General features: G+C 43.2%; 1 protein-coding gene across 2 annotated transcripts in view; it reads right to left on the reverse strand.

The window, feature by feature from the left end:
- SELENOI (selenoprotein I) overlaps positions 1-18,417 on the reverse strand; it is a 132,770-nt gene that overhangs the window by 33,862 nt on the left and 80,491 nt on the right. For both annotated transcript variants that reach the window (XM_033936712.1, XM_033936713.1), the window contains exons 5-7: positions 15,353-15,615; positions 4,746-4,854; positions 560-608 (exon numbers count right to left, since the gene is read on the reverse strand). In XM_033936712.1, coding sequence (XP_033792603.1) covers positions 560-608; positions 4,746-4,854; positions 15,353-15,615 — 421 coding nt within the window. The remainder of the gene's footprint in view (positions 1-559; positions 609-4,745; positions 4,855-15,352; positions 15,616-18,417) is intronic.

Below are 18,417 nucleotides of genomic sequence, written 5' to 3' on the forward strand. Positions count from 1 at the left end.
ATGTCGCTTCTTGGCTCCCTTTATTTAGATCCCTCACTCCCCTCCAGTATCTCCAATATTTTCCTGTTTTTCCTACACTCTACTACTATACCTCTACTGCACCCCTAAACTTATGTGATCCACTTGAGTTGTAAATTGCCACTGAACCTGTTCTATCTCTATTCATGTTTATTAGCATTTATGCACCACTATTTGATACATCATCATAGCGATTTACATAATATTAAACAAAAAAGAAAAGAACTCCATAATCAATAGTAAAGTAAAATACAAGAAAAATAATAGATTACAAAGTAAATTCTAATCAAAATAGAAAAAAAAAGAAGAAAGATTGTAAGTCGCCTTGAACCTAATTAGGCCTAGAGTGACACAGAAATCATAGATTAGATTCACAACTTATTTTAGCTGGAATATGATTTAGTAAATCCCTCCTTTGGAGTTCTTTTCTACCTTAACCCTGTAAACCGTGCCGAGCTCTACGATTGTGGAGAAGATGCGGTATACAAACCTAAGGTTTAGTTTAGTTTAGTTAAAAAGAAAAAAAAGAAAAGAAACTTACTTGTAAACATTGTATAAACTCATTGGAAGTGTCACACAAAATGCACATCCTAAATGAATAGAAAATCATAATTAGTGCACACAAACTCTTTAAAGACTTAATGGTGGTGTTTTTTTGCTGTACTTTGTCACATGCTGTTAAATAAAAAAATAAAATATATTTATGGCCTCTTTTACAAAGCCGTGTTGCAACAGCCCCGAAGCCCTTTAAATCTCTATGGGCTTCGGGGCCGTTAGTACAGCACAGCCGCTAGCACGGCTTTGTAAGAGGCCATAAGAATTCTTAGGAATGCAAATAGAATTTTATCCAGATTAGGAATGCAATAAAATAATATTCACAAGGGAAAAAAAACTACAGAATAAAAATGTTCCCTATTCTCTAAACTGATTTTATATTATTTGTCGCTTTCCTTAAAGAAAGTCTAATTATATGGGAGAGATCTGATGAAGAAAAATAGTGATATGACATCCCAACTCAATGTTTTTTTCAATTGAATTTATTACTGATTTTTTTAAGGTTCTGTCTCCTCTTAAGATTGTATTTTATGTTTAATTATTCTAATCTACAAACAGAAAGCTATTCAAACTGATGGAATGCAAAGTTGCAAAATAAATTTTAAAAGTTGTCATTATAAAAGCCAAAGCAAATCTTGTCAAACTAATCTGAGTGGCGAGAGTGTGGCGCAGTGGTTACAGCTACAGCCTTAGCATCCTGGGGTTGTGGGTTCAAATCTATTAAATATCTCAAACACAATCCCACACAGAACAAACGAACCTGCTCAGCAACGCTACAAGGCTTAAACATACATACACCCAACCATCCACAGTAGGAGAAACACTCAATCAAACAGAAAACAAAAAAAGAAGTGGAGAAAAAGACTCAGTTCAGCTTCATTTGGCAAAAAAACTCCACTTCACATACACTCCTACACAAACAAACCGGTAGGGTGAAGAAAGCACTGTAATAGCTTGCAAAGTCAATGTTCACAAGCACCAGGGGTACATAACCCCACACATGAAAAAAATGTGGCAACAGGGCCCAAAGGCCCAGTGATCCGAAATCATAGCAATAGGCCAAAAAAAACCCTACTTAGCTGCCAAAGTCCATCAGATATGTCTCAATCCAGCGTAGTAACACAGCAGCTAGAGTACCCAACGGGGAATCTCCCGTTTTGCCAGTTCTTGCTGCGTCAGGGGTATCCACACGGCTTCATCTGCCAGTCCACGGATCCTTCGGTGCTCCTCTAGTACATCCACCACGTCATGAATCACAAAAAAGGTGCAGGAAAAACAGTAAAGCACACACGCTGAAAAAGCAGCACAAACTCCTCCGCTTGCTGACATCCACCAATCCAGTAACCTTCAGGACCCAAAGAAAGCCGCCCACTCAATCCATCAGGCTGCACCGATTTTAACAGATAGATCCACCTTTGCTCCTTCTGCCACAGGAGACGTCTCCAGTTACCACGGCGAGTAGAATAAACCACCTGCTCAATCACAGTACATTGTAAAGATCCAAAATCATGACAGAACTCCAGACAGTGTGCTACCAGAGGCTCCTCTATACGCCGAGTGTTCAAACAAGATCTATGCTCAATCAATCTGATCTTCAGCTGTCAATATGTGTGTCCCACATATATTTTCAAACAGGGACAAACAATAATATATATCACCCCTTCTGTCAAACATGAGGTGAACCGGCGTAGTTTAAACACCCGACCAGTGTGAGGATGAATAAACACATCAGATACAATCATCATGGAGCACATTGAACAATGGCCACAACAACGGTGACCCCCTGGAGTCACTGTCTGTGAATCTGACAAAACAGATCTCAATGTACTTGGACTTAAAATGTCACTCAAATTTTGATTACGCCCATATGAAAATAAAATCCTGAGATGTTGCAGGCTAGGATGTAATTGCAAAATGGGTAAGTGTCGACGAATTACTCCCTGAGATCTCCTGGACAAATGATTAAAAGTAGACACAAAGGGGACCCTATCTTGGATAGACCGTGCAGTACGATATTCCAATAAAGCCTCCCGATGGTTATACAGGGCTCTTTTCCGCGCTTTCACTACTACTTGCGCCGGATATCCCCTATATAACAACTTATCATGGCAGACTGCACAAGGAATTCAGGAGTTGAGCTGCAAATGCGCCTATAACGAAGAAATTGGGCGAAAGAGATACTAGTCTTCATCGGGTAAGGATGCATAATGTCAAACTGTAGAATAGTATTACGATCAGTCTCCTTCACATAGACCGTCGTACACAACGACCCAGTAGATAACTCAATCATCACATCCAGAAAGGCAATCTTCTCATGATGAAACTTCAAATCAAACTTTAATGCAGGATGACACGCATTCAAGTAATCATGAAATGACATTAACTCCTCCAGGGACCCACACCACAGATAAAAAATATCGTCTATGAATCGAGCCCATCCAATAAACATATTTTTCTTCAAAATAACCCATGTATAGGTTGGCAATTGTAGGCGCGAAGGTAGCACCCATGGCCACCCCAGATCGTTGCATAAAAAATTGGCCCTCGAAAACAAAATAATTCATCTTCATAGCCAGAGAGGTAAGTCTAACCAGAAAGTCAGGGGGAACCAATTGTGGGTGAGGTAATGTATCCAAACAGTGTGACACCACCTCTAAAGCCTCATCTTGGGGAATGGAGGTATATAGGGAGGCTACATCAATCGTCACCAAAAAGGTGACCTCAGACATCCTTGGCTCCCAGCTGGTAAGTAAATTCAAGAAATGGGTAGTGTCCTTCAATAAAGAAGTAACCCCCACCACACAAGGTTGAAGATGAACATCAACATATTGACACACACGCTCTAAGAGGGAATCCCTCCCTGCCATTATAGGTCTACCTGGAGGGCAATACAGATTTTTATGTATTTTTGGGAGAAGGTAAAAAGCTGGTACTTTGAAATGCTTGGAGAGCATGGGAAGTTATTACACATATCTTTTGAGTATGGAACACCAATGACTCTGATTCTAGTTTCCAGTTTTCCAAATATACCCCAACTGTGGACAATTCTCTTTTCCCAGCAGGGCTCGCCCCAGTGTCTTTTGGGGCCAACTGTATTGGGAGTCTCTGACGTTCAAATTATTTGACAATAGGGAGCTGAACTTATTTCAAGATTCGGGTCATATGTACAATAAAATACAATACACCAGAGATTTTTTTTTTTTTTTTTTGCATTTGCTTATAAACAATTAGTTCATCTTCTAACATGTAGGAGCGTTAAATGTAAATTAGTGGAAGAAATTACTTTCTGGGGGATGTGTGAAGATTTTAGAGAAACAAAGGGTCTAATCACTTTCATTGGATTATTTTGTAAATTGTTGTCATCTTAATTGCTAGTTTAATCTGTTTATTAAGTATCTTTATATACCATCTCAGTGTGTGTATGGGTACACACACACACACTTGAAAGAGTCCCTAAGGCACTTGTCACAGGGAGTGCAGGGAAGCTGGGAGTGCATTATGAAGAGCAGCTAGCACAGGCAGGAGTGAAGGAATGTTGTTCCTGCTGTGTTTCACAGCTGGACCACCAGGGATTCTAAAAGGTACACGGGGAGGTGGGAGGGAGGCAGAAATTATTAGAATTGGCTGTGACAGGGGCGGGAGGGATCCCTCCTATCCTGGCCCACTGCTGGCCCACCAGGTCTCACGGCAGGCCTGGCAGGTATCTGCAACAGGTTCAGGAAGGGAGTGGGTCAGCGCTGAATGGAATATAAACTGAGACCCCCATTTTTGGGCCATGTTTTTGGCCCCAAAATCTCAGTTTATGCAGTATTTGCAAGGAATTGGAATACGAGTGGCTTTTCCACAATGCAAAATGTTGACCAAACTATGGTACATTTTTTTGATACAGAAAAGTTGTTAGCGGTGTAGAGAAAAGCTACATAAAAGTGGGAAAAAGATCTGGAAACCCCTGATTTGACTGCAACTTCCTGGGAACTCAGTTTGAGAAATGGTTTGGGTTAATGCTACCATAGGCTATATATTTGGTTACAGTGACATTTAGCACTATACAATGGAAGCAGCTTTAGTTTACTATCTTTATTTGCTTTAATAAGCATTCTTCTACAAAAAAGCCAAAGAAATACATATAAAAGGGAAAAAATAAAAATAAAAAAGTAGTCAGTCATTCTTACCAATAATCATTAACGTGAATAGATCTTTATAAAAGAAATCATATATGATGGGCATACACCAAGCCTCAACGCCCACAACTGCAGTCACGATGTATACAACAGAAATGGTCTGGAGATAAAATGGAAAAAAGAATCAGAAGGGAATCAGTGATACCAAAGCCTAAGATACACTCTCCTGATGACATATTGCAATTAAAGAACTCCTGCAACAGAGGTACTTTATTTCAAAGAGTTAACAACATTTAGCATCAAGCTCACCAAAAGCCTCAGTTTCATAAAGTAAGAAAAATCCAGCATTATCACAGATCTTGTGGGTGTATAAATCCTCGATTTTCAAGTCAACTGTTTTGCTAGAAGGAACTGTGATTGGTTTTAAAAGGTCATGTAGAAGCAATAAGCATTGATAGCCTAGAAACATTAGATCAAACCAGTATTTTATCCTGTACCAATTTTTGAAATATTAAGATACAGCCACCTAAAATATTACAGTACTTTCTGACCATGATCTTACAACTATTGTTAAAAAAAAAAACAACATGCTGACATGATGGTTATTTTAACTCTTTATAAATAAGAAGTGTTCAAATCTGTAATATGTCCAGAATGTTGCAGTCTGAATTCTTCTGTCTTAAAGGGACATAAGACTTTGGCCCTGATTCACTAGTCAGCGATCGTTGCTAAACCTGTTTAGCAACGATTGCTGCTAATCGACATCAGAATTGAAAAGGAAGACCAGGGAAGAAAAGGAAAGGGAAGAAGGGAGAGACATGTTAGAGCATGGGGAAGGAGACAGAGATATCAGATCTAGGAGGGAAAAAAGGGGGAAGGAAACAGAGATACTAGAACTGAGGGGAAGAAATGAGAAGAGAGATGCTAAAAAAATATAGGGGTGGGGTGGAGGGAGGATGAGATACTAGAACTGAGGGGAAGAAATGAGAAGAGAGATGCTAAAAAAATATAGGGGTGGGGTGGAGGGAGGATGAGATAGAAGAGAAAGAGACAGATGTCAAACCAATGAGGCGAGCAGAGGGAAGATGGATGCCAAACCAATTGGGAATGGGAGGAGGAGAGATGGAAGGAGGAGGCAGACAGTTTCTGGAAGCAATAATGTAGCTGTGTTGATAAATGTTTATAAATAGAAAATGGAAATAAGGCTAACTTTCAGAGACCAAATACCCCTTCTTCAGGTCAGGGCAGGATACTTTAACAGCAGTATACTTCACTGATCTGAGGAAAGAGGTTTTTATCTCTGAAAGCTAATTGTAAAAATGTATTAGTCCAATAAAATGGTATCATTTTCCATTTTTTTATTTGTTAATTTGTAAAGTCATTTATTTCTTTTTTTCAAATTTACATCTATCTTTATATTTTGTACAATATTAGAGATCATGCACCATTTGTTTATGTGGTGTTGCACTGTATACAGAGTACGGCTTCTTTGTGGTTCAGCTTAACTTTTATCTACATATTTTTATTTTGTGATTTACTTATTCCATACTGGGCAAGGGTGTTTGTATGTTGTCACAATCCTACCCCTAAAGCTTGGCTTGTGCCAGGCATGGCTTTGGCTAAGCCTGGTCCGGCCATGCAAAGAGCTAATCATAGGGATAGGATTGTGACCAGGAACAGGGAAAATACTGCATTCCCCTTTAACTCAGAACCAGCTGATCTCCAGGGAGTAGAGGATTGTGAGGAGGACAGCTTAGAACAGCCTATGGGGCATTCTCCTCCCTCTGTTACCTCCCAGCTGAAGGAGATAATTAGGAAGCCAGGGAAAACTAGGCAAACAGTGCAGACGGCTCCTCCCCCTCTGAGAACTGGGCATGTGCGCCTCAACCGATTAGAGGCTGCTCTCAGGGGGAGAGAGGCAGTTCACCCTGGGCTTGCCCAGGAAGGAGACTCATCCGGTTGTTCTCCTGAATCTCAGGACATTGAAATGTTGGAGTTGGACTCTGACCTTGCGGCCAACCAGCCAGCACTACTGGAACCCATGGACTGGCTGGAAACTACCGGACTGCCTGAAGATATCCTGATGGAGGAGAGTTAAGTGGCAGGGCTGGGTAGTTTAGAATGGCTAGCATTCTCTGCATGCTGGTTTCAGCGCAGGATATGTGTTTTTTTTTCTGAGCAAGGAATGTGATGTGTGTTAGCCTGCTTGCTTAATGCAGAGAGAAAAAAAAAACGTGTTTTTTTTTAATTTAAAGTTTCTGGGATATTTAAGGTTGTATTACCTTTGGCTGATATAGTGTGAGTGAGGGAAGTAATGAGTGGGGGGAATCCACTGAGCAATCTGGTTGGGTTTGTGGGGCCATTTGTGGCATTCTGTATTTCAGAAAAAGAATTGTGGATTCAGTTACTTCCCCTCCCCCACCAACTCTTGTTGAGCTGGTTGGGGGCCAAGCTGGACTAACTCTGAGGCTTGGACACAGCACTATAGGAAGTGCTGGGAGCAGTGTTAGATAACTGCCGGACTAGGAAGACAACAGCATTTGGGAAAAGATATCTCTGATTAGGAAGACAACAGTATTGGAGATTGTTGGATGCTACTTCCTTGTAATTACCTGTTAATGTGAGAGCTGAGGCCCAGTAGTTTGTCAGCTCTGGGTTTGGGTTTTTTTTTTCTATTTGTTTTTTTTTCTTGTTACCGGAAGGCAGGACTGACTAGAAGTCCACCGCTCAGGGTAACACCACAATAAAGTGGAGATGAAATGAACTTTGACCAAACTCCTTTGAAACTAACTTTCACAACTGAATATTGAATGATTGCCAGCAGGACTTCCTTCATTCAGGGGAAGCACGTCGGAGCGCGGCTGTGGTGGGCGTAGACCGGTGCCGGCCAGAGGTACAGGTACCGGCCTCGCCACATTGTATGAAGACATGGTTTCTGTTAGCATTGATTGCGCAGATTCCATCTGTACTAATCTGGCTTGTTTTACATTGGGTGTATTGATGATCTAGTGCTCACTGCAGTGTGTAAGATGCTGCCTTTTCCTAGGTAAACGCTGGGTGTGCAACTTGTAGATTAGTACTAAAAATCATATTTTTCATATAGAGGGGGGTGTTTAAAAAATGATTAAGCCGGGGTGTCACACATGCTAGGTATGCCACTGGCGGGAGTCCTGGTTAACATGGAAATCTGAAACTAGTTTCAGACGAAAAGAAGGAACTCTACAGAAGGATATTCTTGCCTCTGTGATCTGGAGAATGGACTCTCTACAAGAGAGCCTGCAGTTCAGAAATATGCCTGGCTGAGACAATTGCCATGAGAAACACAATCTTGACCGTAAGGTCCAGAAGGGATGCATCCTTAAGCAGCTCAAAAGGAGCTTCAGCAAGCCCCCTCAGTACAATATTAAGATTCCACATAAGAAAAGGCTGTCGCAGGGATGGCTGCAAGCAAAGTGCCCCCCACCCCTCCCGAGAAATCTGGTCACATCTAGATAAGCCTTAACCAAATTGGAACCGCTGTGCACCCTAAAACAGGAAAGGCCTACCACTTATAACTTGAGACAAGCCTTTTTCTAAACCGGCCTGAAGGAAGGATAAGACAACCAAATTGAAGCATGCAACGGCTACACCTGGTCTCTGGCACACTAGTGCTGGAAAGCCTTCCAAGCTTTGGCATAAGCCGCCATACTAGAGAGCATTTTGGATCTACAAAGAGTGGCAGTGACTATGTCAAAGTAGCCCCTTTGAATCAAGACTTTGCTCAAGAGCCATGCAGGTTCTCCATAGGAACCGATCCCTGACTAAGGAGGTCACGATGAAGAGGGAGCTTGAGGCTCTTATCCCACTGAAGAGACGAGGCTTGCATACCACAGACGGTGAGGCCAGTCCAGGGCCACTAGGATCACCAGACCTGGATGAGTCATGATCCTGCGAATGACTCAACCCACCATGGGCCAAAGTAGAAAAATGCTCTGTCAAATTCGATCTATTTGCTCATTTCTTCAACAAAGTTCACTCCATATTCTAATACATTCTCTTGTCTTGAGCAAACTTGATTATTGTAATTCTGTTCTCATTGGACTCCCAAAATACCAATTACATCATCTACAATTAGTCCAGAACACTGCTGTAAGATTATTTTATCACTGTTTGATCACATCACACCCTGCTTCTAAAATCAAAAGACAGCCTTCAAGTTGTATCCCTTTCAAATATAATATTCCCTCCTTTTTATATAGTCTCTTGGTCCCATACTCGCCAAAAAGAACCCTACTTTCTTCATAACAGCAGTTATTAGTCGTTCCTTCATGCCGACACCTTTTCTTTGATTTTCATAGGAATTCTTCATTTTCTGTTATGGCTCCTACTCTCTGGAATTCTTTGCCTTTTTATTTCTGTTCAGAAAAATCACTTGCGACCTTTGAGATACAATTAAAGGCATATTATTTCTCCTGGCCTTCTGCTCTTAATTTACTTTTCTTTGATGGCAACCTTTCCCAAAAGTTGCATTCTTGGTTTCCTCATATCAGTGTAGGCAGAACTGATTTTCTGTTTCCTCCCCTACCATATTGTTTTATTTTTATTGGAACCACCAATTCCCTTTTTTCCTCATGTTTTCAATTGTATTTTACGTTTTGTTTAATTTTTGTTCCCTACTCTATTTTCATATTGTTTGTTTTACATTTTTGTTGTAAACCGCTTAGATTTACCTTTGGTTTTATATTTGCAGTATATGAAATAAATTGAACTTGAACTTGAACCAAGGCAGAACCAATGTATTTAGTCACAGACTTCCTGGCTGTGATCGTCAACTGAAGAAGTGCTTGACTTTCAAGTTCCTGTCTCTTATCGTTTTTATAGGCTAATAATGATTAGATCACTATCAGCTTTTCTCGATGAATCAGCGCTAAATATTTTAATACATTCACTGGTAATATCAAAAATTGATTATTGCAATGTCCTATATAAAGGAGCTTCTTTAAAAGAAATACGTAGAATCCAGATCATTCAAAATACCGCAATAAAAATAATTATGAAAAAGAAGAAATTTGATCACGTAACAGCACTTTTAAAGGAAAAACACTGGCTACCAGTAATCCATAGAATCACTTATAAGATAGCTTTACTTACTCATAAAATACTCATAAATAAAGCCCCGGCATTTCTAGAAAGATATTTAATACCATACTCACCATTAAAATCTTTAAGATCAAAAGAAAAAGCCCCAGTAGCGTACCAAGGGGGGGTGCTCCTGGTCCGGTCCGTTCCCCCCCCCTGCGCTGGGTGTCGCGTCTGGAAACAGCCTGCAGCAAGATCGTGATGCCAGCGATCTTTGCCTGCTTCGGCCGTTTCCTCCGCCACGGTCCCGCCCCTCCTCTGACATCAGAGGAGGGGGCGGGACCGCGGCAGAGGAAACAGCCGAAGCAAGCAAAGATCGCTGGCATCGCGCGATCTTGCTGTAGGCTGTTTCCCCAGGGAAATGAAGCAGAGAGGCCGGGGGAATAAGCAGTGCTTCGTGGTGGTGGTGGTGGTGGTGGGGCCGAGCGGTCCTTCGAGGTAGTGGGGGGGGGTGGCAGCAGGTCTTCAGGGTGGGGCGGGCAGGCAGAGCTTGTGGAGGGGGGGGGAGACAGGCCTTCAGGGGGACAGGCCTTCATGGAGAACAGGCAGGCAGGCAAGCCTTCAAAGGGGGACAAGCCTTCGGGGTGGGGGGGGTGACAGGCCTTAGGGGGGGACAGGCCTTCCAGGGAGGGCACAGGCCTTCAAGGGGGGACAGGCAGGCAGGCCTTCAAGGGGGGGACAGGCCTTCAGGGGTGGGGTGCAAACCTTTAAGGGGGGGACAGGCCTTCAGGGGAGGAGGGGCCCTGGTGTAGAAGTACACGGAGGGAAGGGAGAGGGGTTCAAAGAGACGTGCATATGCCGGACTTTGGGTGGGAAGAAATAATGGGTCTGAAAATAGAGGAGAGAGAGAGAGATGATGGACATGGGTTTTAGGGAGGGAAGGAACAGAAAGGGAGAGAAGTTGGACACAAGGGATGGTGTGTGGGGGGGAATAGAGATACTGGTTAGGAGGGTAGTTGGGAAAAGAAATGGAAAGATGGTGAACCCTGGGGTGGTGGGGCAGGAGGGAGAGCTGCTGGATGAAAGGGTAGTTAAGAAAAGGTGGATCTGGGGAGGGAGACAAAAAAAGGAAAGATGCCAGACATCCGGGGGAGGGAAGGGAAACGGAAGGGGAGGACAGAGATGGCAGATGGATGGTTAGCACGGAGAAAGAAGAAAGAATGAGACCCTGGCAAGCAAGTTATCAGAAGACAACCAGAGCCTTGGACCAACAAGATTTGAAAAATAACCAGACAACAAAAAGGTAGAAAAACTAATTTTATTTTCTGTTTTGTGATTACAATATGTCAGATTTGAAATGTGTATCCTGCCAGAGCTGGTGTTAGACCGCAAACGTGAGCTAGGATTTAACAGAGAGAGGAAAAGTCCTTTTTGTTTCTTTATTTTATTTACACCACAGCGCCAGTGTGGTTAGGAGAAGCCAAAGGGGGGTGAAAAAGCTATAAAATTAACCCACCAGGATGTTTGAAAAAAACACCCAATTGGGCAGGAAAATCGAATCGATAATCCAATTCAATAGGCTGAATCGAATCAAAATTTTTTTTCCTGAATCTGGCAGCACTAGTTTGCACTACTGTCTTAGACTTTAGGACCTGGGATTGGGGAGAGATGGCATCCTCAGTACTTTATAATGCAAGTGAAATGAGGATTTGGTCAGATTTTTGAAGGGTCTGCACTCTGCAGAAGAAAAATATTGTATAGGCCGGGGACATGAGACAGCAGGAAATGGGAACTTTTCTTCCTTCTATTTTTGTGAATGGAAAGGCTGAGGATGTCAGAGTTCAGTTAAAATATGTGCTTTATAAGAAAATATAATAATGTGTTTTATAAAGTTTATAGTATTGCTGGCCTACCTGGTGAGGTGTTCCTAGTGGTGGTGGCGGCAGCGTGTCAATGTGTTGAGAGGAAGAGGTGATCTGGGAAATTCTGCTGAGCAAACTCTGGGCCCATTTCCACCCCCCAGTTAGTCCACTCCACTCAACTGGTTCACACACTGAGTATGTCTTTGGGTGTTGTTCCAGGGTAGTTGTTTTGGGATCTCTTCCAGTGGTTTGTCAGTATCTCCTTCTGGTCCAAGGAAGGAAACTTTGTTAACCTTAGCACTGACCTACAGAATATGTTTGTAACAGCGCTGCTTGTGTGGCATTAGTCTATGTAGTGACCGAAAGAAAAAAACAGATCTTTGCACATTTTTGCACTATATGGTGGGTGTATGAGGAGATTCACATTTCCTGCACAGCTAAGTCCATATGAAGTTACCTTGTACTGTATTTGACATCTAGCAAAGTCTCTGTTTGGAAGGAAAGATCTCAGCTTAAAAATGAAATGGCCAGAAATTATGATAAAAGCAGATAGTGTAGCTGGTTTTAAGAAAGGTTTGGACAAATTCCTGGAGGAAAAGTCCATAGTCTGTTATTAAGACATGGGGGAAACATCTGCTTGCCCTGGATCGATAGCATGGAATGTTGCTACTCTTTGGGTTTTGACCAGGTACTAGTGACCTGGATTGGCTTCCATGAGAATGGGTTACTGGGCATGATGGACCATTGGTCTGACCCAGTTAGGCTATTCTTATGTTATGCTCTCATCTGTAGGGGCCTTATCAGTGTTTTTTATAATGGGAACAAAAATGGAAGAGAATTAATGTGTGTGGAATGGGGGGGTAACTAATTTCTTCAGCTAAATAATTCAATCCACCTCAACTAGACATAGGAGAACTCATGCACCATTCACACACCCTCCAACCAAAAACGTCAAAAGAAAAAAACAGTTCGACAACCTCCTAACACTCGACCCCCAACTCTACAACCTATTGACCTCGACCACAAACTACAAAACCTTCAAAAAAGAAATGAAAACCCTTCTATTCAAAAAAACACATAAAACCGAACTAACACAATCAGAACTGTCCCAAGCATCACCTGCAACTATTCCACATGTACTTCTGATGTCATGACAATTCAGACATAATTTATGTTATGTTATGGTATGTTTGGAATAATGGTTACATATATGAGGTTCAATAAAAGAAAATTTTCACTGCCTGTTTCTATTATGACTATTTATTCAGTTTCATGGTTATTACAAAAAATATTTTTTTACATGTGGGGGGGTGTCAAAAAATTATGGGCCCCGGGTGCCACATACCCTAGGTACGCCACTGCAAAGCCCTATTAACAGTTCCTTCTTTAAAAGTTATATACTCTAGGAGAGACATGATTTTTTTTCTGTTTCGGCCCCCCAAATCTGGAACTTACTTCCACTTAATTTAAGAGAAGAAAAACTATTGAACAAATTTAAAAGTCTCCTAAAGAGCTGGCTTTTTAAAGACGCTTTTTAATAGATCAGTCACTATATTTTAGGGTAGGATGAGGAGGTTACTGAAATATGTGAGTATGTGTCTCCCATCCTGTGTGTACTAAACCTATACCCGATTTTATTTTTTGTTTTATTTTTTTAATATTGTAATTTAAGTTGCCCTTTTCCCTAATGTTTTAATGTCAATTAGCAGTATATGTGATATGTGAATTTTATTATTTTATCTGATTTTTATCTGATGTAAATCGCATTGAAATGAGATCAAAGAATTTATTAAACTTGAAACTTGGTCTGCTCCAATGATGCACAGCGAGATGGAACACCTGCTGTGAAAGAGACCACTCTCCTGATCCAAGGTTTGGCGACTGAGAAAGTCTATTTGCACATTTTCCATTCCAGCTACATATGCCCAGGAGAGAGCTTGAAGGTACACTTCTGTCCACGGAAAAGCATCAGCACCTCCCAACTCAAATGAGCACTGTTGGTACCCCCCCCCCCCCTACCTACTGATTCATATACATCACTGCAGTAGCGTTGTTGGAAAACACCCTTACCGCTTTTCCTTCCCGGGTATCTTCTAGCACCCTCAATGCCAGCCTCGTGGCTCAAAGCTCTAGAAAGTTTATTGACCACTCTTTAAGTAATCTATCAGCTCTGGATGGAGCAGTCTCTGCAATGAGCTCCTCAACTAGAAAGACTTGCGTCTTTTATGACTTATCCATGCTGTGATTCAGAGGGGCATGCCCTTCGACAGGCCCTCTCCCTCAATCTACCAGCATAGGCTACTACCTGCTGTTTCTGTCCAGGGAAGTGGCACTTGAAGGGGAGGCTTCATGTGCACCCTGGCCCAGGGAACAGCATCCAGGGAGGCCGTCATGGAATCCATGAAAGTAATGCCAAGTAGTGGGTGTCAGGAGCACTAAGAGAACCATGGAGCTTCTGTTTGCATGTCTCAGGAAGAAAAACATGACCTTGCACCGTGTCAAACTGAACGCCCAGATACTCAAGGTCTGAGAGGGCGTTAGTTGGCACTTCTTGAAAATGACAATGCAGCCCAGGTGCTGCAGCAGATACACCAGCATCCCCACTGCCTGTTCACACTCCAGCTTGGAAGGGGCCCTGATCAGCCAGACATCCAGATAGGGATGAACTTGGACCCCCCATTCTGCAGAGATGAGCCACCACTGCCACAATAACTTTGGTGAATATGCAGGAGGGGAGGGGTCTTAAGCTACCTAGGCCAATCAGAGCCTTAGACCCCTCCCTGATGCATCCCAGGATGCATCGGGAGGGGAAAGCCCGCCATTTTGGATAGGTGGGCCTGCTAGCCGGAGGGAGTAGGCATCTCTCTGGCCGGCCTTCGTAAACAAAGTAAGGGTGGGCGGGGGAGTGTCTGAGGCGTGGGAGAGGTCAGTGGGGGCATGATGGCGATGGGAGTGGGTATCCCTCCGGCTGCTGGGGAGTGGGGGGGGCTTGCTTAACAGCAGCGGCAGGAGTGAGTGGGCATCCCTCCAGCTGAAGCGGGTGGGGGGGGGGGTTTGGTAACAACAGCCCATGCCAATCAGTGCTAAGGCACCAACAAAAGTAAAGCTAGGACAGCTAAGATCTGCCAGAAAATTTTGTGTCAGCAGAGGATAATCATCCCCCTAATAGCAATGCCTGAAGCATTTGCCTTTTGGCTTCACTTATCCTGGTCCAAGCTCCATAAGTGCCTGATGGGCATTTGAGAAACAGACAGACTGTCTTCAGCCAGTCTGCCTCTCATTCATCCCTGTCCCCTACTTCACCCCCTCCCTCACCCAGCTCCATCTACCTACAAGAACAAACTGTTTAATTGTTAACATGCTTCAAAGTTGTTGGGGATGGGAGACTACTTTGAAGGATGTTAACAGTAAAACAAGTTTGTACTTTTACTTTGTTGTTCATGTTATACACTGTATGCCACAATAAAATGATTTCAAATGTAATTTTTTTTTTTTTTGCTTCTCCCCTACCAGAGACTCTCCTGAACTCATCTCTCATCTGGTGGCAACATTAATATGTACATGTCACACACTTTCAAACATATATATCAAATTTCCAGTGTTGACACATTTTCGAAAGAAAAAAAAAATAGTTGCCATGACTTATGAATCAACCCTCGAATTACCATACAAATTTATATTTAGCATATTATTACAATCTTCACCTATTCGTTGAGAGAATAGGAATCATGCACTTACCACTAGGCTAATATCATATCCCCATGGAAGGAAGAGAATCCCCGTGTTGTATTTTTCCCAGTGAGAAAGAATGAAGGAAAACAAGACCACCCACAGGAGGAAGTAGAGTGTAAACACACTAACTCCATACACTCCTCGCCCAAAAATGGAGTACACAGTCACTACAAAATACAAACAGGACCAGCTGTCGAGGCCATGGTCAAAGAGTTCACCCAATGGGGTACTAGAATTGGTTCGTCTAGCTTGTTTTCCATCAACACCATCTGGAACAAAAAAAAAAAAAGGTTAAGTTCTAATCAAGTGTATCATTGGGCTTCTTTTGGTTTATTTTCAAATTCTGTTTCTTCTTGCATAGGGATTAAGGCTCCAATGCACAATGCTCCAACACAACAGTTTAAATTTCCGTGGCAGGAGCGATTTTTCCAATGACTGATTATATGCATGCTATTAGTGCAGAGCATTGCCAGTAAAAAGGGGAGGAATTATGCCTGGCGCCTGCTCAGAAGACCAATCGCTAGGCACAGCTCCTTGCTATCCCTCCTGTCAATTTTTTTTCCTGCTCTCCAGCACGTCGATCAGCGCCAGCAGGACTCAAAAGCTAGTGCAGCATCGGGGTTTCTCCTGTAGACTCAGTGCTGAGCCAATTGGCAGCTTTGGGGAGTCCTGCCAGCTCAGCTGATCGACCGGCAGGGAGAGTATAAAAAGATAGTGCCCCCCTTCCACCCACAAGCTCCCAAGCCCACCCCCACACAAATAAAAATATCTGACGGTCTAGTGGGCTACCCCCCCCCCCCCCCCACACACACACACATACCATCCTCGGTATCTTTTAGTTGAAAAAGTTCAGCAGATGGGATGCCCATTTCCTTCTGCCAGCAGGATTGCATCTTTAAAATAGTGGGCCTTCCCCTCCCCCAGTGTAACTTGGGATGCACTGGGAAGGGCCTAAGGCCCTAATTGGCTGAGGTGCCTAAGGTCCCTCCCAGGAAAGAGGCATTACATGCCCAATCCAATCGGGGCTTTAGGCTCATGCCCAGTGAATCCCAGGATGCACCAGGAAGCTCTGCCATTTTGAAGAGGTGGATCTGCCAGCTGGAGGGAGCGGGCATCCCTCCTGCCAATTTTTTTTTAAAAAAGTGCAGGGCGTGAAGAGGGGCTATTGGGATGAGGAGTGTCCCACTAGACAACCCAGGCTCGGTGGGAAGAGAGCTATTCACGGACAGCATTTTTTTTGTTTTTAGTTGGAGGGGGGGCTCAGCAAGTGGGTGAAACTTTTATGGTGGGGGTCTGCTCCAGCCTTATTGTCCTGTCAGTGTTTGAGTGAATCAGCGCTCAGGCATTGAAAGGAAAGTACACAAGATCATAAAAATTGCCATACTGGGACAAACCGAAGTGCTATCAAGCCCAGTATCCCATTTCCAACCGTGACCAACCCAGGTCCCAAGCACCTAGTTAGATCAAGTACTAAAAAATGAGATTATGAACTTACATTGGTAAGCTCTTTTCCAGTAGATAGGCGAGACATTCTAGAGCAGGGCTGCCCAATTCCGGTCCTTGAGATCTACTGACAGGCCAGGTTTTCAGGATATCCACAATGAATATGCATGAAAGAGATTTGCCTACACTGCCTTCTTGGTATGCAAATCTCTCTCATGCTAGAGCTTATTTTCGGGGAAATATGGTACTTCACTGGGCTGTTTAGCTCCCTCTACAATTAGTAGCCAAGCACAGAGAGCCACCCCATACAAGTGAAGTAGAAGCACCTGTAGCAACAGCCTCAAACCAAGTGTTCTGCTCAAGAAATCAACCAACATTAAAGTGAAATGCCCACACAGGCTTCAAAGTAGCTGGGAAATCACTCCCCAATAAATTGAAACATATATTCAAATTCTTTCCAGCCTCCAAGGGCTGATAGGCATCTAAGAAACAGCTTGGAGAAGCATAAACCGACTGAAAACTGTAAGCAGGCACAGTAAAGACTGGGCGGGAGTCTAGCATGTCTCACCTATCTACTGGAAAAGAGCTTACCAGGGTAAGTACATAATTTCTTTTCCAGTGCAATAGGTGAGACATTCTAGACCAGGGGTCTCAAAGTCCCTCCTTGAGGGCCGCAATCCAATCGGGTTTTCAGGATTTCCCCAATGAATATGCATGAGATCTATGTGCATGCACTGCTTTCAATGCATATTCATTGGGGAAATCCTGAAAACCCGACTGGATTGCGGCCCTCAAAGAGGGACTTTGAAATCACTGTTCAAGACAGTAGGGATATACAAATCCTGTCCCCCAAAAACTAGGGGGAGCTTGCTGCGCCAACTCATAAGACCAAGAACCCAAAGGTGGAGTCCTGTCTTGCCGCCATGCCCACTCAGTAGAACTCGGCAAACATGTGAAGAGGTGGTCATGTTGCCGGTCTGCAAATCTCCACGAGGGAGACAGCTCTAGCTGAAGCCCACAAAGAGGCCACACTCCTGGCAGAATGCGTCTTGACGGAAACAGGAGATTGTATCCCCGCAAGAATGTAAGCTGACAAAATGGCCCTATGTATTTATCTGTAGATCGTGGCCTTGGAAGCGGGAGTGCCCTGCTGAACGGAATGAGTCAGCACAAACAAATGGTCAAAAAGACAAAACTTGTTGGTGACCTCCAGGTAACGCAGAACAACTCTGCACACATCCAGTTTCTTCAACAAGCGTTCCTGTGACTTGGAACCTGTCGGCTGAAAGTCAGGCAAACACTTATCCTGATTGACATGGAAAACCGAAACTACGTTCAGCAAGCAGGAAGGAATTGTCTAAAAGGAAACCCCCATCTCAGAAATACAAAGGAAAGGGTCTCTGAAAGACAAAGTATGTAGTACTGACAGGACACACCGATGTAATGGCGACCAGAAAATAAACGCCAACAGTCTTGAGCGACAAGTCCAAGAGGATAGCATCTCGAAGGGGCTCAAAAGGAGCCTTAGTAAGGCAGACAATACTTGGTTAAGGTCCCAGAAAGGGAAAAGGTGCTTAACCAACAGTCAGACATGAAGAGTTTCCTTCAAGAATCTAACGACATCAGGA

Source organism: Geotrypetes seraphini, chromosome 3 (assembly GCF_902459505.1).
Source record: "Geotrypetes seraphini chromosome 3, aGeoSer1.1, whole genome shotgun sequence".
Taxonomy (NCBI): domain Eukaryota; kingdom Metazoa; phylum Chordata; class Amphibia; order Gymnophiona; family Dermophiidae; genus Geotrypetes; species Geotrypetes seraphini.